General features: G+C 41.6%; 1 protein-coding gene across 5 annotated transcripts in view; it reads right to left on the reverse strand.

Moving 5' to 3' along the window:
• Positions 1–1,763: 1,763 nt before the first annotated feature.
• The window catches only part of ophn1 (oligophrenin 1), a 235,478-nt gene continuing 212,155 nt past the window's right edge, over positions 1,764–25,086 (reverse strand). For all 5 annotated transcript variants that reach the window (XM_041195078.1, XM_041195079.1, XM_041195080.1 and 2 more), the window contains 3 exons: positions 22,043–22,103; positions 19,717–19,787; positions 1,764–8,592 (listed from right to left, as the gene is read on the reverse strand). In XM_041195078.1, the coding sequence (XP_041051012.1) occupies positions 19,752–19,787; positions 22,043–22,103 (97 nt within the window). In that variant the 3' untranslated portion in view covers positions 1,764–8,592; positions 19,717–19,751. The remainder of the gene's footprint in view (positions 8,593–19,716; positions 19,788–22,042; positions 22,104–25,086) is intronic.

Raw genomic sequence — 25,086 nt, forward strand, 5'->3', positions numbered from 1 at the left:
AATAGGAGAGGGCCAAGAGTGATCGGCGGAGGAGGGAAGATGGTTGCTGGGGGGCCCACGCAGGACATCTGATCGTGTGATGGGGTATCCGACGGCTGGGGAGGAGGTTACTGCATCCCAAGGAGGTGCAACAGGAGCATTGCAGGGGAAGCTTGTCCCATGCAGCGATCTTCCCTCCTTTGAGCTATTGGGTATCCCACAGCCCAGGAAAACCACCCTGCTTGTGTTGATGCCAGAACAGAGATAGAAAAAAAAAGACATACAGCTTCATTAAAATACATAAAGGAGAGACCCAACTCCTGCAAGTTAGTCATTCACCTTAATCCCCCCCATCCTGTCTCTGATAATACCAGAAATGGACGGACTCGAAATGGGTTGAGCTAGTTTTGAGTTTATTTTTATTTTTTCTTTCCTATCCAGCCCAAACCCACCTGTTTTGGGCGTTGTATTTCCCCTTTCAGTGCTCCATTTACTGAGTGAGGTGGCAACCACTTTGTCAGGTTAACTAAAGGGACCAGGCCTATCCCAAAATCACATCAAGCTCAGATTTTCACTCCTGGGTCAGGTGCACAGAGACAGGAAAATTCCCAGCTCTATAAACCCGACCTTTAAAAATGGCAGCCCACAGTTATGATTTTCATATTGGGGGATTGGAGTGGGGGTGGGGAGCAGGTTGGATAATAAGTTGGACTCGCCAGCCCCGGGTGAGCGTGGAGGTTACCAGCTGCGGAGGTAGGCTGTGTTTTTATTAAATTCAGTAAAGATTTGGAGCAATGATCAAAACAAAAAACAGCCCTCCAGCCCTTAACCCCCACCTCCCCCCCCAACACACATCCCATTCCCCACCCATACCAACCTATGCCACCTGTTTTAACTTCAGTCCAGAATTTTCTTAAAAGGTCACTTTGATTACGTGAAATTGCAAGGGATTTGCGTTCATTGTTTCCTTCCCAGTTAACTTACAGTCTAATTCCCCAAGTGTTTTCATTAACAGTCCTGATTTTGATTGTTGGCAGGGGAAGAGGAAAATGTTTCTCGTTACCTTAAAAATCTGCAGAAAATCAATGAATGCCTTTTAAAAGCTTCTGCCAAATCTTAAAGTAAGTTCACTTACAATTACAAAAGGTCAACTGGGGCAGAAAAAAAATTTAGTGGGATGCTTGAACAGGTTTGCCCCATTTTGACAATCCGCCTTCCCTCTGTATACTCGTCTCTCCATCCTGCGGCTAGCTCGGTGAAGCGACCATATTAAAAAAAGGTTTTGAGATTTGTGAATTCTACTCTACCAATGGGAACGCTTTTCTGGAAGGTGGTGAGTGGGGACAAAAAAAAAAAAAGCCACGATTTTATTTGTCTGGGATTTTTCGTAAATGGGACGCTGGACTAGTTGTGCAAAAGTGCAAAGCCTTTTGGACCCACTTATAGGACCTGCTTCAATAAAGCTTATTCCAAAAGCTTATGAAGCATTTGTGTGGAAAAAGTTGCGCCCCAACTGCCGCATATTAATCTGGCATTTTTGATTCCTGCAACGTAGTGAGCACCTGCCTTGAACAATATCATTTAGCTCAATTTGGAGTAATTAAGCCACCTGGCACCCATGGATAGCTCAACCTTGTACTTAAATCAAGATTACTTGATTTCCATTTAGCTTTAGAAAGGTAATAATGTTGCACAGATGAAAGTAATTAGTTTCCTAATGTCATCTGGGAAAAAGAGAGAGAGAGAGAGAGAGCAGACACACATGATCACTTTTTGAGGTAATGTAAGTTGAAAGCATCCATTTTATTTCCATAGTAAACATGTAATAATAAACACAATATACACTTAAAATACAATGCACATGCATTTGAATGGCACCACCATCACTTAGACTCCAGTACATGTAGAAGAAAGTGCTGAGGAATGGTTTAAAGGTGTAGTTTACCTTAATGTCCATCTATGCAGACTGCTACATATCATTTGCACCCTACAATCTAAATCTCAACCATCATCATCACCATGAAGGTACTAAATGGAGGCAAAACCCTTTTCCATGAAGTAGGGCGGGCAGATAAAACCTAAAAACAGGCCTGCTCATTCTAATGCACCTGTGAGCAGCAGTTACTATGTTTTTTATTTAAAGTTCTGGAGACGTAGGGGTCTTCTTAGTGTTTGGTAAGACAGAGTTCAGGGTGGGGAAAGCGAAGGAAATTTTGCATGTTGCTTTGTATTTGTTATTCAATTGGTCATGTCTAGCATATTCAAACACATCAGGGGAATCTGATACTTAAAGGTGTTCTTAACTGAATCAGATGCATGGATGGGTGGATAGTTGGTTGGAGGTGGGAAGGAACAATCTTCATCAACACTTTCTCCAAGGCCTCATCCCCAAACAGAAAACAAAAATGATATTCGAATTGGCATGAGTGTATTAGAGTGTTTACCTCTATCTACCTGTGCAGAATATTGAGCATGACTTGTCCCGAGATGTATTTTAATGAACCAATATCCTGCAGAGAACTGAATTAAATATGAATCACTAGCAAGGAGGAAAACGAATAAATGTTGAATTTTTCATTCCTTAGGAAAGGAACCAGGTCAGAAATTCAATGAGTTAGCTAAAGAAGACAGAATATTGGAAGCACCCTGCAGGTGAGGCAGCTAACTCACCTTTTCTCTTCACAAATGCTGCACGATCTGCTGGGTGTTTCCAGCACTTTCTATTTCTAATTAGGTTTCCAGCTTCTGCAGTATGTTGCTTTTATTTTAGCTAGAGATGAGGGATCCTAGGGTAATAGACACACTTAATGTGTTGTTATTGATAATAACTACTGAACAGCAAAGAAAACAATGCTGAACTATTTTGCTAAATTAGTAGTGTGTAACTCAGGGTACCAGAGTACTACACATCCTAAGTATTGAATCCAGTTTTAGTCACTGACATCCAGCAGTAATGTTCAAATCCTGAACCAGTGAAAAACCAAGAGTCTGTCCAAGGAGCCATGAGTGAAAATTGGAGCCCTTTAACCTTGAGAATAGATAACCAATTATCTTAATACTTCCATAAAGTTCCCTCTCAAAGGTGATTAGAAAGGTTAAATCTGGAGGACTGCTTACAAGGTACATTATAATGACTAGAAGTGGATCATAGATTCAAACTACAGACAAATCTAGAACTGATACTAGGTTGAGTAATCAACACACTGAATAAACTAGAAATCATAGCCATTTAACAGCCAACTGGATGCTGTGCTTGAAGGATGATAGGCTTCCCTTTCTAGATGGCTGGGTTACGAAGGGCCAAAAGTCCTTTCTCATTTGCTTTTATCCTGTGAACTTTTTGCCCATTATTACTGCATGTTGTGTCCTTCCTAGAATATCACTGCCCCATTAAGTGACTTGGTCAGAGCCTGGATGAAGCACTGCTGCCACTTTTAGTGAGCAAAAAAAGGAACCAAAACAGGTCAATTTTAATTATGGAAGCAATTCCCAAAATCTTTCCTTAAAAACTCAAATTGTAGCAACATCATTTTCATGTTGTCTCACCCAAATTTCTCAAAAGATCCACATCTGCATATTTTCAACTCGGGCCTGCAAATTTCTCAGATAGTCTTGCTGGGGTAGGGAACTATTCTATTAGCTTTCTGAGCTGCAAAATAACTTAACCCACTTTTTGAACAAGATCTTTGTGCTATTCCTTGATTCTGATTTTTTTTAGAACAATTTTTACAATGCAAAGCATTATCTTTCTGCCTGTACCACTTTTGTTTCTACTTTGACAGTAAAGATTCATGAGCTAATTAAACCCTAAGCATCCACTATTCTTACGTAAACAAAGGTACCTGTGCCTTTCTTTAGTATGTGATATTGAAAAGATGGTAAAGGATGTTTCAGCTTCCAAGAACAATCTAAAAGTTTTTATTTCTTGAAATCATTTTCAAGCAAAGTATTCCTCCTTTCCCACAGAACTGCTGCTTAGCAAACATGAAGACCAAGTAATTGGCAACCACACACACCAGCCCACCTAATACAAATCCAGGGAGATGAATTTCACCTGCAGGAGAGAGTTTGCTAAGGTTTAATCTTTCTCTCTTTGAAAACTAAAAAAGTGGTGTGAAACAGCTTCCTGCCTGGGACACATATTGTTTGTGCTTTCACTCACTCACTCACACACATATTTCAATGTTAGTGTAATTATAACTGTGATCTATCAAATACAAACCTTTTTTTTTAAAAAAAATGGAGTATTTTCCTTAAATAATATTGGGGTAAGGTGGTGCCATGTGTTTTTGTATGGAAGTGCCACATTTGTTGTAGTAAACCTGTAGATACTGCACCTGTAGTAAACAGAAGACCACAGCCAGAAAAAGCACCTAAACATCAAAAGCTCAACCCACATCGTGAGCGAAGAGATGACGTCCAATTACTCCAGACACAAAACAACAAAACGCCAGCCCAGCAGTTTAAAACGCAGTTGAGGAAGTTGCCACAATGCCATACAAAAGATGCAGGCGCACATCAAATACATAATTATACATTTTCTACAGTGCCAAGGCAGACGTATACAGTACAAGATGGGAATAGTCATTGGCTGATGGATATTAATTCCTAGCTTGGCACGTTCTTTATCAGTAATTGCATTAAAGTCACTGCATCTCAGTTTAAGTAGGTTATCTTTTGTTAAGATCTTCTCCTCCATGAACCACCCACCCCCAACAAACTCACTGAACCATTTTCCAAGTTTTGAATCCGAATTCTCATGCCTTTAGTTTGCTCCAATTCTTCACTGCAGGTTTATTCCGTCAGAAGTGTCACGTAGTGCAGGTCATTATAGGAAAAAAAAACTGTCCCTTCTTGTGGCTAAAATGGAGCCTGGACTTCTTAAAGACCCGCTACATTGATATGATTGTGAAATACACCCCGCAACACACCATGTAAGAGATAAAATAAAACAGGTGTAACATTAAACTGCTTAAAGATGGGATATGGAAAGTAAAATCTGAAAATTAGATGATCCCAAGAAGTGAATTTCCTTAGTTAAAGGCATCCCAACAAATTCTTTCCACATTGGTCACCAAGACATCTATAGGTTGTGAATATGTCTCTTTAATCAAATCAAAAATATCTAGAAATCACCAAAACTTATACTTATTAGTGCCTGCACATTTACATTTCAAATTTGTTTACCCCATTATCTCCCATTTTGTCCCTCTTCTGCTGAAAACAGCAACTCCTATTGGATTTAAGGGTCAGCACCTTGCCAGAGTGTTCGTATTTCATGTGAAACCATGGACAGTGAATTAATTCATCCCGTTATGTTACAGTGGAGCCAATCCTGTCCTCACCAAACCTACTTTCTGGCAGCAATCAGAAACGGGAGCCCTGAATGATATTTTTCCACCCCCTTCATTTCAGTGGCTAAAAATGGTAACCTATACAATGTTCCAGGTCAGCTTATCCAACAGGAACAGAGACTGGAACCTTGTCACTTCCTAGTCTGTATGGTTCAGTATCACACAATATACCAGCTGAGCCATTAGGGGAACAGCCAACTGAAATTGTGGAGCTACAACACTATCAAAGTTCCTACAAAGGTCAACAAGAAACAACTGAAGCAAATTAAGAATGATGATCAATATTTTCCCTACCACCCACCTCAGAACGTCTTGCTACCAGTTTTCAGTCCATCTGGTTATTCCAGCGACAAAATAGATAAAATGTACCTGACTGATGCAAATACATTTGAGTGATATCCTGAGAGTCTTTCTTCAGACAAGGGTCAAATATCCAACAGTGTGTTACATAACCAGATATGTTCTAACTCGAAACATCAGGGGATCACAGACAGACTTGCCTTCTGCATGTCTGACAATTCTGAATGCAAGATTAGTGTTAGGCAGCAAGCATCTTTCTCACCTTATCGCTTGACATACACTCAACGTTAGCAGATGTTTGGCTTATAGGAAATGGAGGACCTGTAAATTAATTACTAAATATATCCACCACCTAAGTATTGGCCAGCTGAAATGTTCATGTTAACTTATCTCACATCATTGAGGCAAGGGCAAGAACTATTTTATTGGCCGAGAGGGTGGGTTTGAAGTAATGGCTTCCAAATAGTCCCTCTTGCAAGTTTCCTTTGCCAAATATATCAAGACTTGAAGACAACAATGGATGAACTAACATTTGTACATCACTTATCATGTCCCAAAAATTATTACAACCTTTTGAATTGCACTTTTGTAGACAAAACAATTGTGCACAGCTAACAACAAATTAATTAATTAGTTAAAAAAAAACTAAAGCAAGAATTATCCAATAACAACAATAGATATGAATAACAGGGGCTGTGACATTCCACATCAGCTATACAGCCAGCTAGGGCTGCTTGTCATGCAATAGAAGAAATGGAAGCTTTTTCGTAACTTTTCAACCACTTGTTGACTTCACAAACAATATGGAGTCCAATGTAAATAGAAGTGACTTTCGCAGCATTGCATCTGTCAGTGAGTACGAAAATATTGATAAACCATCCATATTGCAGTATCAGAGTTTGAGCTCCACCATAATGTTGGACTTCAGAAAACATTTGTAAGTAGTTCTTGGGATTCAAGCCACACAAACCTCTCGGAATCTCAGCCTTTCAATCTGCCTGAATGCCACTGACAGTCCACCTTACCGAACTGTTTTTGTGGCCATCCAATGAAAATTCCCATACTAATCAGGTACCACATTCTGCATCTGTAATGCTGTTTTACCAAAGATTTTACTCAAAATTTTTAGCACAGCTGCTGACTCCCATTTCTTACCTCAGCAGCTCAATGGCTAAACAGGAACAGCTCCCCTTTTCCATTTGCAAAGCTGAACTTAGCCCTCATTTTCCCAAAACTAAAATATTTCCAAATATGGTGTGCTAAATAAAGGAGTGATTTATCAGTGGATTTTTTTTATAACTAAATTGACAAAGTAAAGGAGCAATGTATACAGAGGATTTTTTTTTTACCAGGAATGTTAAATACCTAATAATTTAATCATACTTTAATTTACAAATGAAATTACGATCCAGTTACCTCTTGGAAATCAGCAATTTTCACTTATTACTTTAGTTGGAATCCTATCATTTTCTGCACATGAAGGAAACACTATATAACAGCTGCTTTTAATTACAATCACTATTTGGCATCTTCCTTTCTTCATTTGTGAACTTTTATTTTCAAAAAACATCAACCAGGGCATTAGAACTGAAGAATGGAACACCTTCCCACTTCTGACCCCACTGCAGCACCAAGCGCTCTCAAGTTAGCCAAGGTGCAGTTTCTGCCCCAACAATATATCTTGTCCTCAGACTTTGGAGATTATATCCAACTGCATCGGTTCATCATTTCAATTTTCAAATCCTTCTGATTGCATTGCTAGTTGGTGGCAACTGAAGGACCAATCCTCATCGACAACTAGACTGAGGCTCCTAACTCCCTTTTCATGGAACCCTTAGATACAGCAGCAATGTAAACCACTCATCCCACCAGTCTGAGGTAGAACCAAACCCAAGACCTGGAGGTGAAAGCATAGTGTGTGTCCCATTGCATCACATTCTCTCAATCATTAGTTCATTAGGGAATTTAGTGAACATTTTTGAAATGAAGCCTTTACTTCAAAAAATGAGAAGTGATTGACTAGGATTTAAGAACCTGATTCTCCACCTGCGTGAGACAGGTGGGCTTGTTGGCCATATCCATTTATGTGCTGAGATATTGTTTTGCTACATGCAGCTCCTTTTGACTGTGCTTCGATGGTAGTGTAAAACATTCTATCAATCAAAAGAGGGTGGGCTTGAAAATAGTTTCCAAATATAAGGTGCCCTAAAGTCACAATGTCCCAGTTCACATCAAGGGGAACAAATCACAGTAAATGCCTCCAGAGATTTGTGCCTTTGATGTCACAGAGCAATAATTACTGCCTCAAGTACTCTGAACAATAATAAGGCTTTGCTTCAAAAAATTTCTCACTGCCCACCCTGCGCTCACCCAAGTATATACTATTTTCACTGTTCATACCATCAAGAAAAGCAGCCCTTCATGCTTTGTATTTTTTTTAAACACAATTTACACAATTTCTAAAATGTATGGACCAGCCACCTTTTGTTTTTAAACATTTAACCTACTTGGAGTGATAGTCAAGCAAAATCTTCTGTAAGCTAGTCCCTACTTTTTGTTGGGTTTTTTTGTAGTAAAGTACATTGCACATATAATGAAGCTTGTGTGGCTTACCAACTGTACATTTTAAAATGTGTAGCTGCCCTCACACAAGCCAGAGTTGCTTCCCCCATCGCCCCAAAAATAGGTACATAATAAAACACATCAGAACTGATTAAAAAAAAGCAATTCAAGACAAATAAGCCCCAAGAACACTACCACTCATAGCAGTTGTCTAATACACTGCCCCAGAGGTTGCTGGGATGGAACATTCCCTAGTTACAATCCATGTGGATAATCTGCAGAATCTTTGGTGTTCTTGATGAGATCTTGGTAAGTGCAAGTTAGTTCACAGAAATAATCATTCCAGTTCTGATGCAGCAACTTCCCTGAAACCAGCCAGGCTTTTCTCTCATGAAATCTGCAAAATAGAAATGACATGTGGAAGCCATTGCCATACACGGATAACAAATGAATAATATACATTAGAGATTGAAATGTGTTGCAAGCATCGCCTCTGAACAGAAAAGCACACACCTTGCTGTCTCATGTGGGCAGCTGCACTATTTGGTGTGGAATGAAAGCAAGCATATTGAGAAGGTCCCAAAGTTTGATTATTCGGTCTGCACTCAGTATGTCGATCACAGCTGGGAAAGCAGTTGTAACAATCAAGACCATCTTGTATTTTTAGCTGTAGTAATTGAAGGTGTGGCCAGTCCTACTGCCTGTCAGGGGTCATGTGATTGTTCTTGGAGACTCCGACCAATAAGCTGTAAGCATGAGTAATCACACGGGGTGGGGGGGAGGGTGGGGCAGGGGGAAGGGGTGATGGCTGTGTGGCTTTTCTAGTCGAGGACCTGGTTCAAGCATGTAGCTTATGAAAAGCTCTCTGTAATGAAGTTATCTGTTTCAAGTAGAATCCGCTCTGGTATGTCAAATCATCACATTGGTTTAATGGAGAGGTGGGGAGTGGGGTGAGGGAGCAGGATGTCTGTAGCCCTGTACTTCTTCATTATCCAACGACTTGCACGCCCCTCGCATTCTCCCCCACCAAAACCACCTGGAATCACATTTGCAGTTGTACACCAAGAAAACAAATCAAGCTCAGTTTTGACGCACCCCACTACTCGATAAACAGCCCACACATGCCATCGCAGCCCACATATTAAGAACGGTCACTTGGATGAAATACTGGAGGGCAGCTGCTCCTTGCTGAATTGTACCCCGAGCTGGCACCTTCAGGAATGGGCAGAAGAAAAAGGAGGAAGATGGGGAGGGAGGGTGGAAACTAACTTGAAATACTCTTAACAGTCGCTGTAAATTGCCTGGCAGTGCACCAGAATCCAGAAACTCAACCTCATTTTTGCCATGGTTCTAAATGACACTAGTATACTTTGAAGTCATATTACAGTTTGCAGCAAGTGGATAACCAAACTCAGATGTAATCCTGGAATTCTGATAATTACATAAAATCTCAAAATTCTGCTTGGGATTTATAATGTCCAAATCCCTTCAATAAATTAGCTCCATTGCTCATTCCAAACAGTTCATAGTTCTATGTCCTTCACTCCCACCTAACAGTATATTATTCTAACAGTTTGTCAATTTGCCCAAAGTGCGGAAAACAGCCAGAATTACTGTGTCTGACGCCACCCCCTCCCACTGCTATCCTGAGGGGGCATTGGATTTACACATTTCATGTTGAAGCACTACCTCCAACAGCGCAATGCTCCCTCAGTGCTGCACTGAAGTGTTTTCCTTGTTCAGTCTTATATCAAGAATAGAATTATTAGATCCAGACCACTGACAGGCCATTGTTCTTCTTCTAACTGGCCATTCTAAACACACACAGAGCTCAGGCTATTCATCAGTTGTGGTTTATGATGTTCAAATGCTTTCATAAATTGGTTGTGTGTGCTTGCTCCTAACTATTTATCATTCCATGCCCTCTACTGCTACCTACTAACAATATGGCTGGGTCATTTTAGCAGAGGTCACTCGACTGTGATCAGGATTGCACAACTATTGATAATTTTGCCTCACTCCATCCCAGGGCCATTGTAGGAGCCCTGTTACTACCTCATCCAAGGTCAGCTAGTTCAACACAAAAAATAGCTAACAACAGTGATGCTGCTTCAAAAGTCATTAATTGTAAAGTGCTTCAGTACACAAGCCGATCTATAAATGTCAATTCTTTCTCCTCTAGTTTGTAAAGCTCAATATCACATTACATCATGCATTTATCTAGTGAACCATCTTTGTAATCAAAAAACATGCTGAACTGACACAAGAAAAATGGTTGGACAGTCATGCAAGATGCTTCAGTTTAACAGGTTGTCAAACAACAGAGCTCTGGACTCCAAAAACCTCAGAAGCATTGATCTCCTGACTTGCTGGCAAGGGTGATAGATCTGAACCAAAGCTAATCTTATTCACCAATACGAACATACGAATTAGGACAGGAGCAGACCACTCAACCCTTCGAGCCTGCTTTGCCATTCAATAAGATTATGGCTGATTTGATTTTAACCTCAACCCCACATTCCCGTCTACCCCCAATAAACTTTCACCCCCTTGTTTATCAAGAATCCATCTCCCCTTGCCTTAGAGATATTCAAAGACTCTGCTTCTACCATCTTTTCAGGAAGAGAGTTGCAAAGACTCACAACCCTCAGAAAAAAATTCTCATCTGTTTTAAATGGGCAACCCCTTATTTTTAAACAGTGACCCCCTAGCTCTAGATTCTCCCACAAGAGGAAACATCCTCTCCACATCCACCCTGTCAAGACCCTTCAGGATCTTATGTATTTCAATCAAGTCGCCTCTCACTCTTCTAAACTCCAGTGGATACAAGCCTAGTCTGTCCAACCTTTCCTCATAAGACAACCCACCCATTCTTGGTATTAGTCTGGTAAACCTTCTCTGAACTACTTCCAATGCATTTACATCCTTAGTTAAATAAAGAGACCAACACTGTACACAGTACTCCAACTCCAGGAATGGTCTCACCAATGCCCTGTATAACTGAAGCATGACCTCTCTACTTTTGTTTTTAATTCCTTTTGCAATAAATAATAATATTCTATTGGCTTTCCTAAATACCTGCATACTAACCTTTTACAATTCATGCACTAGGACAGCCAGATCCCTCTGCATCTCAGAGCTCAGCAGTCTCTCACCATTTAGATAGTATGTTTCTTTTTTATTCTTCCTGCCAAAATGGGCAATTTCACGTTTTCCACATTATACTCCATTTGCCAGCTCTTTGCCCATTAACTTAATCTGTCTATATCCTTTTGTAGCCTCCTTACAAGGCTATAAGGGGAAAGAATTGACATTTATGCATTGGCTTGTGTTCTGAAGCCTTTTCACAACTTACTTTTCTACCCATCTTTGTATCATCAGCAAATTTAGCAACCATGCCTTTGGTCCCTTCATCCAAATCATTTATATAAATTGTAAAAAGTTGAGGCCCAGCACTGAGCACTGTGGCGCATCACTAATTACATCTTGCCAACCAGAAAATGACCTATTTATGCCTACTCTCCGTTTCCTGTTAGCTGGTCAATGTTCTCCCTATACCAATATGATCCCCCCACCCCTCACCATGAGTTTTTATTTTCCACAATAACCTTTGATGTCACACCTTATCAAAAAGTGCTGTCTGGAAATCCAAGTACAGTACATCCACTGGCTCCCCTTTATCCACAGCACATGTTTATTTTTCAAAGAACTCCAACAAATTGGTTGAACATGAGTTCCCTCTCACAAAACCATGTTCATTCTGCTTAATTACCTTGAATTTATCTAAGTGCCCTGCTATAACATCATTAATAATAGCTTCTAATATTTTCCCTTTGACAGATGTTAAGCTAACTGGCCTGTAATTTCCTGCTGTGTCCCTCCCTTTTTGAATAAAGGAGTTACATTCATTATTTTCCAATCTAATGGAACCTTACCTGAATCTAGTGAATTTTGGAAAATTAAAACCAACACATCAGCTACCTCAACAAAAATAAAAAATACCTGGAAAAACTCAGCAGGTCTGGCAGCATCTGCGGAAAGGAACACAGTTAATGTTTTGAGTCTGTATGACTCTTCAACAGAACTAAGTAAAAATAGAAATGAGGTGAAATATAAGCTGGTAGAGGGGGGTGGGAAAGGTAGAGCTGGATAGAGGGCCAGTGATAGGTGGAGATAGCCAAAAGATGTCACAGACAAAAGGACAAAGAGGTGTTGAAGGTGGTGATATTATCTAAGGAATGTGCTAATTAAGGGTAGAAAACAGGACAAGCAAGGTACAGATAGCCCTAGTGGGGTGGGGTGGGGTGGGGTGAAGGGACGGGATCGAAATAGGCTAACAGGTAGAGATAAAACAATGGATGGAAATACATTTAAAAATAATGGAAATAGGTGTGAAAAGAAAAATCTATATAAATTACTGGAAAAAGAAGGGGGATCGGAAAGGGGGTGGGGATGGAGGAGAGAGTTCATGATCTAAAAGTGTTGAACTCAATATTCAGTCCGGAAGGCTGTAAAGTGCCTAGTCAGAAGATGAAGTGCTGTTCCTCCAGTTTGCGTTGAGCTTCACTGGAACAATGCAGCAGGCCAAGGACGGACATGTGGGCATGAGAGCAGGGTGGAGTGTTAAAATGGCAAGCAACAGGGAGGTCTGGGTCATGCTTGCGGACAGACCGAAGGCGTTCTGCAAAGCAGTCACCCAGTCTGCGTTTGGTCTCTCCAATGTAGAGGAAACTGCATTGGGAGCAACAAATGCAGCAGACTAGATTGAGGGAAGTGCAAGTGAAATGCTGCTTCACTTGAACGGAATGTTTGGGCCCTTGGCTGGTGAGAAGAGGGGAAGTAAAGGGGCAGGTGTTGCACCTTCTGCGGTTGCATGGGAAGGTACCATGGGAGGGGGTTGAGGTGTAGGGGATGATGGAGGAGTGGACCAGGATGTCCCAGAGGGAATGATCCTTGTGGAATGCCACCGGGGTAGGGGGGGGGGTTGAAGGGAAGATGTGTTTGGTGGTGGCATCATGCTGGAGTTGACGGAAATGGCGGAGGATGATTCTTTGAATGCGGAGGCTAGTGGGGTGATAAGTGAGGACAAGGGGGACCCTATCATGGTTCTGGGAGGGAGAGGAAGGTGTGAGGGCGGATGTGCGGGAGATGGGCCGGACACGGTTGGGGGCCCTGTCAACCACCGTGGGTGGAAAACCTTGGTTAAGGAAGAAGGAAGACATGTCAGAGGAACTGTTTTTGAAAGTGGCATCATCAGAACAGATGCGACATCAACTACCTCACTAGCCACTTCTTTTCAGACCCTCGGATGAAGTCCATCAGGATCCAGGGACTCATCAGCCTGCAGTTCCAACAATTTGCTCAGTACCACTTCCCTGGTGATTGCAGTTTTCTTCAGTTCCTCCCTTCCTTTCATTTCCTGATTTACAGCTATTTCTGGGATGTTACTTGTACCCTCTATTGTGAAGACTGATGCAAAATACTTGTTCAATTCATCTGCCATCTCCTTATTTCAATTAATTTCCCAGACTCTCTCCCTTATAGAACTAATGCCCACTTTGTTAACTTTTTAAAATATGTGTAGAAACTCTTGCTATCTGTTTTAATATTTCTAGCTAGCTTTCTCTCGTAATTTAATTTTTCCCTCCTTATTAATTTTTTAGTCATTCTTTGTTGCTTTTTATATTCTGTCCAATCTTCTGACCTGCCACCCATCCTTGTGCAATTATATGCTTTTTCTATAAATTTGATACTATCTTTAACTTTTTTAGTTAACCACAGATGGTGAGTCCTTCCATTGGAATTTTTTTCTCGTTGGAATGTACCTATTCTGTGTATACTGAAATATCCCTTTAAATGGCTGCCACTGCATCTCTATTCACCTATCCTTAACCTAATTTGCCAGTTCACTTTAGCTAGCTCTGCTTTCATGTCCTCGTAATTGTCCTTATTTAAGTTTAAAATAATGGTCTTGGACCCACTCCTCTTTCCCTCAAACTGAATGTAAAATTCAATCATATTGGGCCATAACTCCTTTGAGTGGTAATCAGTGTCAGATGCCCAATTACTTACCCTAAATTTCTTCTCTGCCTGACCCGCCCAACCTTCCGACTCAGGCCAGGCGAGATCCAGGTAGGCAGCTGCCCTCGAGGCCTAATGTCACAGTCCAGCAGAGTTGTATTGAGGAAGGAGACACAGCACTAGCTGCCATAAACCAGGTAAGTTAAAGGTCCCATTGAAATTGACAGGCCAGGGAGAAGGTAACTATTTAAAGTAAGTGAATAGGATTGGGGGGGGTGGGACCGGATTGGGTCGGAGAAAGTGTGGGGTTGAGCCTGTGTGGCGGGAGGGGTAGTAAGGGGGAATAGTGCCATGGTCCCATGCCAATGGGGGAAATTCCATTTTGATGGGGGGGGGGGCAGTAGAGAATGGGGAATACCATGGCGGTGGGGAGGGGGTGGTTAGCTGGTGGCGGGGGTGCCCCGTGGGCTGGTTAGTCTGGGTCTTTACAACAGTCACCCAGAAATCAGAAGAGTTTTTAATTCACGGCAATTACCCAGAGGAAGTTTGCACTTCTAGGCAATTGCAAACCCTTACCTGTGAAGTTCCGAGAGGGACTCCCCAGCACATGTTTGGGATACCCTCCCCCCCCCCACACCATCCAACACTGCGGAGCTTGGAAGTTACAGCCCATTATGATCTTTAATAATGACTGGTTGCTTTCACTGACATGACTTTCCCAAGGTTCTCCCAGTTCAGGAAGGGTCACATTTCCCAAAACAATTGATAATCTCAATCTTTACTTACCCTATTTGTGATCATCAGACAGCTTCATTTCATATTTCTAATAATGTCATGTTTTAATTTGTCTTTTCAAGACCCTGACAGTCTCCTTAAATGTCAGGTACTTAAATGCTTCCTTTAACTGCAGATAAGACATATTAAAATCCAGTGTTTAGGAGGCCACTTCAAAGATGTTATTTTCAAGTATTTCCTGATGGTTCTCTGCTTGGATATTGTTCTGTTCAGTTTTGGTTAACTTGACATATTTGGGCACAGTCAGACTAGCAGAGATGTCATGAATTTTCCTATAAGTGGCAGCAGAATTTATCATGGCAAAACACTATTCTGAATTTATGAACTATCTAATGCAGTTATGGAAGCTACACTTTTAAAAGTCTCTTGCTCTGTTGTTTCAAAGAATTTTGAAGAATATATTGGAGGCTGATCCTTCTCCAAGTTGGCAGCCACTGTGAAGGTGATAGAGAAAGGACAAGGCAGAGTCTCTGTGGCAGCAAACAGCCACATAATACACAGGAACTGGCAAGTGTTTGTGCCCGAGAAGCACCTTTATTGTTTGAACTTTCAAACAGTGTAAAGTATGTAGTTATTGTAAACAAGGCCCAAGGTGTTTCACAGAAACATAATCAGACAAATGCCGAGACCAAGTCAAAGGAGGTGGTATTAGGTGGAATGATTAAAAGCTTAACCAAAGACCATAAGGCCATAAGACATAGGAGCAGAAGTAGGCCATTTGGCCCATTGAGTCTGCTCTGCTATTTAGTGAGGTCATGGCTGATCTGATAATCCTCAACTCCACTTTCCTGCCTTTTCCCTATAACCCTTGATTCCCTTACTGATTAAAAATCTGTCTACCTCAGCCTTGAATACACCTAACGACCCAGCCTCTACAGCCTCCTGCAGTAAAAAAATTCCACAGATTGACTGTCCTCAGAAGAAATTCCTCCTCATCTCTGTTTTAAATGGGCGACCCCTTACTCTGAGATTATGCCCTCTGGTCCTAGACCCTCCCACAAGGGGAAACAAACTCTCAGCATCTACCCTGTCAAGCCTCCTAAGAATCCTATATGTTTCAATAAGGTCACCTCTCATTCTTCTAGGGCAGAATCTTTGTCCGCCCCCGCTCGCCGAGGCATAAAATGATTTTCAGTTCAGCGGGCACACACCAGAGTTGCCTGCATATCCGCCAAACAGTCCAAGGCCTATTAAGGCCAGTTAACTATAAATTAAAACAATAAACTGAGCTGCCCGTCCAACCTTAAGGTTGGTGGGGGGGGCAGGTGAAGAGCCCAGGCGGCTTTTGCATTTTTCATGGAACCTCATCCATGGGCAGGATGAGGTTTCATGAAGGTTTTTAAAGGTTTGAAAATTTTAAAATAAAATTCATAGACATGTCCCAGCTCATGTGACAGTTTCACATGAGGGGACATGTCCTAAAATTTTTTTTTTCCTTCATTAAAATTTTTTAAATTTAAATTAATCTCCCTGAGGCAGCTCTGTGCCTCGGGGAGATTTCTGCGCTCTTTCGTGTGCATGCGTGAAAGAGCGCAGGCCCCGACTCAAGCAACCCCACCCCCGTTCAACGTTTCCGGCTGCGTTTCACGCTGGGCAGGCCTTAATTGGCCCGTCCACGTAAAATGGTGGCGCCCAGCCAATTGCGGGTGGCGATCGGCACGCGCCCACTCCCACACAACACCCCCAACAGTGAGAAAATTCTCCCCCTAAACTCCGATGACTACAGGCTCAACCTAATCAACCTCTCCTGATAAGAAAATCCCTCCATCCCCGGGATCAACCTAGTGAACCTTCTCTGGATTGCCTCCAATGACATTACATCTTTCCTTAGATAAGGGGACCAAAACTGTTCACAGTATTCTATGTGTAGTCTAACTAGTGCCTTGTATAGTTTTAGTAAGACTTCCCTATTTTTATACTCCACTCCGCTTGAAACAAAGGCTAACATTCCATTTGCCTTCCTTATTACTGCTGAACTTGTATGCTAGCTTTTTGGGATTCCTGCACAAAGATCCCCAGATCCCTCTGTGCTGCAGCTTTCTGCAGTCTTTCTTCATTTAAATAATATTTAGCTCCTCTATTCTTCCTGCCAAAGTGCATAACTTTCCCACATTATATTCCATTGCCACATTTTTGCCCACTCACTTAACCTGTCTCTATCCCTCTGTAGACTCTTTGTATCATCCTCACCATTTGCCTTCCCATCTATTTTTGTCTCATCTACAAGCTTGGCAATATTACATTCATTTCCCTTATCCAAGTCATTAATATATATTGTAAATAATTGTGGCCCCAACACTGATACCTGTGGCACTCCACTAGTTACAGGTTGTCATCTTGAAAATGCTGCCATCCCCCCCCCTCCATATCTCAATTGTCTGTCTTCTATTAGTTCGCCAGTCCTCTATTCATGCTAATATATAATACCACAAACACCATGGGCTCTTATCTTAATAAGTAGCCTCATGTGTGGTACCTTATCAAATGCCTTTTAGAAATCCAAATATATTACACCTACTGGTTCCCCTTTATCTATCCTGCTTGTTATCTCCTCAAAGAATCCTAATAAATTTTTCAGGCATGATTTCTGCTTCATGAAGCCATGCTGACTCTGCTTGATTATGTTATGCATTTCTAAATGCTCTGCTATTATATCCTTTATAATAGACTGCAACATTTTCCCAATGACAGATGTTAAGCTAACTGGACTATAGTTACCTGTTTTTTGTCTTCCTCCCAATAAAGAGAAGCATGTTTAAAAAGAGTCCAGAAAGAGAATTTTATAGGGAGGCAATATTAAAACTTGGGCCTAGACAGCCAATATTATTCATTTATCGTTTACAGTTTACTAAATCAAACTAGCAGTTTAGCGTGTTTATTCTTCCGCCTATCAAAATCAAGGAAATCACACGAGGTTGTTTGGCATGTAAATTGGAATACAACAACACAAGTTCTCAAACTGATTCCAGGGCTTACATCATTTCTCCATCTCTTCTTTTGACTGCCTCCATACTATCAGAATGCTGATCGACATCAAGTCCTGATCAAATACAACTTCCTCCAGTTCAACATTCAGAAGATCAGAGCAATCACCATTAGCCTCTGCTAAATACCTCAATCCTCTACCATTTTCCTTCTTGGCCACTTGGCTGAAAACAGGCCATCAACAATCTTGGAGTCCTGTTAAACCCCAGCCTGAGTTTTCAACCCTACATCCTATGCATCACCAAGATTTCTTGCTTCTACCTCTATCCTGTTGCCCAACTCTACCTTATCTTTGTCCCTTCACTGCTGATTTCCTTATGCTTGCCACTGTTGCGTCCAAAGTCAAACATCCCAGTGTCCTGTTTGTCTTTCTTCCATGAAGCCCACGCTTTTGTCATTCATTTCTTGCCTCTCTTAAGTTCCATTTGCCTATCTTCATTCACCTTCACTGCCTCCCATTCTATTAAGTTTAAAATCATTGTCCTTGTCTACAAGTCCATTCATGGCTTTGTGTCATCATTCTACAGGTTATTCCACACACCTCCCCACCACATTCCGCACTACCATCCACCGTCACAATCACTTTGTTCCTCTGATTCAGGTCTTTAATTCACTCTCCAACACCACCATTTCAAACCCATTCCATTATAACAGACCCTTTAGCTGCCTTAGTCCAGCTCTCTGAGTTCCTCCCCAGAACTTGTCATTTTAAAAGCCACATTAAAAGGCAAGCTATGAACTATCCTAATTTCTCTGTTTCTGGCTTGAATTCTGTTTTCATCTCAGAACCCACTTTGGACATTCCTCATGTTAAAAATGTTATACAAATTCAAATTGGTAACCTCGTTAGTTTACAGCTAGCAACACCTTAACCCTGAAAGCCAAATAATGCGTATCTGAAGCAGAGAAACTCAACCCTCCAGTGTAGGTTAATGACCCAGACTGGCAGGCCAATTGTTAATAGTGCCCTGTAGTACTGCAGCCTTCATTGTTTCAGATATAGGACTACCAAGCTTGTCTTGGAGTCTTGACTTACTTCTGACCTTTCATTGCTAGCTCTACCATTTTGAAGCTGCCTCGATTCCAAGGAGATCTAATTACTTGTTCCATCAGAATGAATCGTCACGAAGCAATCAACTAGGACAGGTAGACAGCAGCAAACCAGAGGGTCCTCACAAGTAGCATTGGAAACAGAACAACTTACCATATGTAGATGCATGGCTGTCATCCTCCTGACTACAGCATGGATACACACTGTAGCCTCTCAAATGGTGATTTCATGGTAGACAGCAAGCCTCCGACAAACAAATCTTTATACTAGACATGCCAACTACCAAACTTATTCGTCATCAGGCCAGGTCATTCAAGTGAGGGATTTTGACAGAGGTATACCCAATGAGAGGCTGTCAATTTTATTTTATCAAATGAGAGATGGGCAAGAGGAGCAGGAGAAAGTGAAGAAAATGGCAGATTGTTATGAGCTGGTATCTACTGCAAACGGAAAACTCTACAGGGCTATGGGGAAAGAGCAGGGGAGGGTGGCTTATTGGACAGCTCTTTCAAAAAGCCAGCCCAGGCAGGATGGACTGAATGGCTTCCTGTGCTGTATAATAATGATTCTAATAAGAAGAGATGGAAAAATTAAAAAAAATAAATTAAACCTAACCTCACCCTCAGAGGGGGACACAACAGGAAACAAATGAATTGAATGCAAACTTACCACAAAACTACCTCTACAGGAGTGAGAAACCACAACTATGATCGAATGGATGAGTGCACGTTGCTTGGGGTCTGAAAAGACAGAGGAATGTGCAATAAGTTAACACTGAACTCCAGCAAAAACTATCCACAAAATTTCATCAGTTTTTAATTTGGTGTCAGTTATCTGAATTACTATAATTGCATCACTAAATGGGAGTGGGTTTTGCTGTATATTATATCCAGAACGGATTTAAAATATACACAAGAGTGCAGAAAATCTGTAATTACAAGATTCAAAACCACCAGTTTCAATTTATAATGGGCATTTTGCCATTGTTTTCCTTTCCTGCTGATTGTCATTTACAATATTTCCTAAAGACAGTGCTTTATAGTTTCACAGATGACACCTGCCCATTGAGTTAAAAAAAAAAGGGTGATTAACTTTACCATCTTTCAGCTCCACCTTTTGTCTATGTTAAGTATTTTATTCTAACCTACTCTCCCACAAAGAGTCTGAACCTTTGTTGTGTTGCAGTTTCCCAGGAACACGCTGCTCTCAGTAAATACCGGCAGATTGTTTGACTGATGAGGCTTCATAGCTGAATCCACTTTTGTGCTCACCTGATATCAAATTGCCCACTTTCTAACATGCCACTCTACAGCGATCTGCATAACACGGGGAAGAATTTTCCCCGTTGGGGGAGGGAAGTGCAGGAGCGGACGTGGGCAGGCGCGCCTCTGCTTGACGCCACCAAATCGGGGGCGCGCCGCCATTTTACGTGGGTGGGTCAATTAAGGACCGCCCAGTGTGATGTCTGCCAGGAAGCGCTATGCACTCCCTATGTGGACTGGGGGGGGATTCCCTCAGCCGAGAGTGCGCTCTCTCATGCATGCGCATGAAAGAGCACACTGATCTCCCTGAGACTAAGTGCTGCCTCAGGGAGATGGGCTCCAAATTTAAAAATGGTAAAGGCACAAAAACAAAATTTCCCTGACATGTCCCTTCATGTGACACTGTCACATGAGTTGGGGCACGTCCATCACTTTAAATCAAACATTGATTAAAAAATTTTTAAAACCTTCATGAAATCTCATCCCGCCCGTGGATGAGGTTTCATGCCCGCCAGGGCTCCCAGCCTGCCCGCCAACCCTAAGATTGGACGGGCAGGTCCATCAATGAGGTTAATGATTTTGTCAATGGCCTCAATTGGCCGTTGACAGGTCGGTGGGCGCACAGCTCATTTGGCTGCAGCCCCGCCAATCTGAAAATTGCAATGACGCGGGGTGATGTTGGGAGTTCCACCCGATGTCATCCTGCATCACTTTACGTATCGGCCCCGCTCCCCCGCCCCCACCCCCCACCACCCCCCCCCACCCACCACCCCCCCACCCCCCCCCACTCGGCAACCTAAAGATCCTGGCCATGGAGAAGTCCTACGATTAGCCTCTGTGCTACTAGAGTGAATTAACCAGGATTCTGATCCCTATCCAGTGACTGCCCCCTGAAAAAAACAATTCAACACAGACTCCAGCCTTTAGCCCCATTCAACTATGAATCACACAATGTTAATTTTATACCTTGAACAAAGTATAATGTTGTCATTCAGCCTAAGCAATGGATTGGCATCAATAAATTAGAGGGAAATCTTATATAAAGCAATTCACTTTACTATTGTACAAAACATTTCAGCTACAGCTCTTCTAATTTGGCATCTCCACTATTATCTTTCCCTATAAACACTATTTACCCTCATGTTATAGTCTCTCCAGATACATCCCAAGTTTGGAAGGGCAAAACCCATAATTATTCTGCAAAAAGTTCCACAAATTGATAATTACATCTCACTAAAATCCTAGTGACAACACTGAAGTTGCTTTACTAAATGAGCATGTACTCCTCTTGACCCTGTCCATTATGTTACTCCAGTAGCCAGCAGGGAACAGGCTTAATCATTCATTTCTTAATCATTCAAGTAGTGAAAAGAAAATAAACTATCCAATTAGAACATGAAGAGAAAATATACAGAAAACTAACAAATAGAGCGCAAAATTAGCACATGAATGCCATCTGTTTAATGCTTTGAATCCCAAAAGAAATTAACTCTGCACACACGTATGGCATACGGTATCTGTGATTTAAAAAAACACCTCAGGAGCTGTACAGAGAGATTGAATTTTCAATTACTAGTCAGGATAAATACTTCTCAGGCTTCAAGCTCTTTTTTTTTTAGAAACTTCAGCATATGAATTGCTTTTGAATATATACAAGAGCCCATATCCTAATCGTAGGCAGAAACATAAATAACATTTATACCAAAGTCACCACAACAAATACCTTGACCTACCTCGTCTTTCGCAGTGATCGTGCGTGCTAGATGGGGAGACCGTGGTGGGGAAGAGTTCAAACTGTTGACAGCAACAAAAAGATTATCAGGATATGTAAAGTCACACAGTAAACGTGGCACAAGATGATCATATATTCTTGTTTCTCCCTCCTCTTCCTGAAGATGCTGAATCTTGGAATAGGTTTCCAAGGGTGCTAGCTGTTTTCTGATACCTCAAGTCAATGATCATTCTTCATGAATGAGCCCAATAAACAGTGGGGCATAAAGCCAAGTACAGCATGTTAACATCATCCAGCAGAAACCATTTTAATGTGACCAGAAGAGAAAACGGCCAGATAATTTCCTAGCTCAGGATTTAGGCACTATCTTTGCTTGACTGAGATTTTTTAAAAATTCTTTCATAGGATGTGGACATCACTGGCAAGGACCTTGAACTGAGTGGCTTGCTGGGCCATTTCAGAGGATAGTTAAGAGTCAACCACATTACCATGGGGTGTGGAGTCACATATAGGCTAAATCGGGTAAGACTGGCAGATTTCTTTCCCTAAAGGACATTAGTGAACCAAATGGGTCTTTACAGCAATCAATGATAGTTTCACCGGCTGGGAATTTCCGGCCCCATCGTGGCGAGATGCGTTGCGGGAAATTCGGCAGCCCATTGACTTTGGAAAGTTGCCCGATGGAAAGTCCATTGACTTTCGGTGGGACCTGACGATCCCAGTGGAAGGCGGGGCACAAAAATCTTGCTGATCGAGATGAGCTTTCAATTCCAAATTTAATTCATTGAATTTAAATTCCTTCAGCTGCCGTGGTGGGATTTGAACCCATGTCCCCAGGGCATTAGCTCGGGTCTCTGGATTACTCGTCCAGCGACATTACCACTATGCCACCATCTTCCCTATTCAGCGAATACATGCATTAAACATGGGACCATCCTAGCTTTTTTGGATTACTGTACACAAAGAAATATAGTTATATTAAGCCACAAAGAAAACGTACAATGATATAAAACTGCACAATATTAGAGAGCTAAATTGATTGTTCTGCAATGTCCTCACCGTTACAGCTAGATTGAAGTTTGAAGATTATGTACGTGGTAGATCTTGGTACAGACTCAATCATCATTTATTTCCAGGCCCATGGGCAATCTGATAAATTCATCAGATCCATTTTTTCTCTTGCCTCTTGTTCCACTCAAGTCCCAAATACAGGGAACGTGCTGGAACAGGCAAGATGATGCGTCAATACAGAGAACTGCACAGGAGACCGTGTGTCAAGACTCCCGACGGTGGGAAATCCGTAAGCGGCTATGTTAGTGACGGGAAGGTCAAAAAAGTGTGAAACCCCGGTTAGCAGTGGGAAGCTCATTGATGTACTTAATTGCCCATTTGCATATAAGTTAAATGCAATTTGTCATGATTTAATCCTACTGCCCCGACTTACTGAAGCTTGCACATGTCTCTTTGTGCCTTCAGTAGTCCACCCAGTGAAAGCTGGTGACTTACATGCGGCTTCCTTGACTCACATCGAGTCCTTTGGACTTCCAGGAGTCACGGGGCATTGGGATCTTGGAGATGTTTTCTGCGTAAGAACTTGCTGGGCTGACACTGAGGGGCAGAGCCTCAAGCGTGAAATTCAGAACCCAGAAGTATTCAAAAAGGGACAGTGTACAGAATGCCAGCCCTTCAAGTGGCATCACAGATCTGAGTCTCTAAGGGGAGGGAGGACACCTAGTCACCTGCATTTTTAAGCTTGCAGCCACGTAATTGGTTTCAGCTAACTACCACGGACAGATCCCCAACAACTTCCAGGCCCATCGGCAGTTGCCCCAACAGTAGGACTAACTCCAGCCAGCAGGTCTACTCTCCTTTCTCTCTGCACTGTCACAGTTTTGAAATTGAGATAGTCTAATTATAATTCTTGCCCTGGATCTAATACCTAATAAGCTTACCATCACCAAGCCACTATTTGATTTATCACATACTGCCTCTTCCTGTTTTCAATTGTTAGTGAGATCTCCAAAAACACTGATGATTGATGGATATCTGTTACAAGATGAGCATGTGTTTGTTCCCAGTTTACGCAAAGTGCTTTTGATTAGAAAAATAGAGGTGCACTGTTTCTAGATTTGGTGCCAATTTTTCAGTGAGTTTTCCCACCATTTAAAGAATTAGTGGCGCGGTTTTGTGGTCGGTGGCAAAACAATGGCGCTCAGTGCCGACCTCGAAGAAAACCACCCATAAACACCTAATGACCTCTGAGGTGTGTATTTCACCTTTCCTGATGTTAATTTTAACCTGACGTCAAGTATTCAGGCATCCACCAACAGTGATGTCATCAAGCAGGCTAAGTAGCTAATCACATTGAGGAATTCTCACAGGCAACAAGCTAAAAGTACAGATTATCCTTCACTTTTTAAATACCATATTATAGAGAGTGAAATAAAGATTGGGACATACACATGGGATTAGGGTAAAAATATCTGCTTCTTCCTTATTCCCAACAAGTACCTGCTTCGGCCAATTTGCTATCCGCATCCAGGTTAAACCTTGAATTCTTACTAATTTCAATTTCAGTAGCAGCCTTCGATGAGAAATATTATTTGATGATCTAGACCATGTCACTTGGTTTTCCACTGTTCAAAAGAATGGAAAACTGCTCAAAGTGGTCAAGATTCATTCGGCAGGATCTTCCCCATCTAAAGTGATGCTGGGGTTTGTTTATTGGGTTTTCATAGGTAACTTCAAGTTTGAATTCAATTCATTTTTTTTAAAACAAGGCACTAATGTTAAACTTATAGATTTATAATAGCTCAAGTTATTCACGTTCATGAAATAAGATGTATAATTTTTAAACTTGGTGCAATGAAATTTAACTTGATTCTTGAAAGGATTCTTGGTTACTGGATCTAACTTAAATTGGAGCAACTCAGGAGTTTGAAAAGGCTGCTGGTTACACAACTTTAGACTCATTGGTGGATATTTTGTTGCCATCAATGTATTGATCCACAACTTTTTAATCTCATGCACTTCAGCTTTTTAAAT

Source organism: Carcharodon carcharias, chromosome 9 (assembly GCF_017639515.1).
Source record: "Carcharodon carcharias isolate sCarCar2 chromosome 9, sCarCar2.pri, whole genome shotgun sequence".
NCBI lineage: Eukaryota > Metazoa > Chordata > Chondrichthyes > Lamniformes > Lamnidae > Carcharodon > Carcharodon carcharias.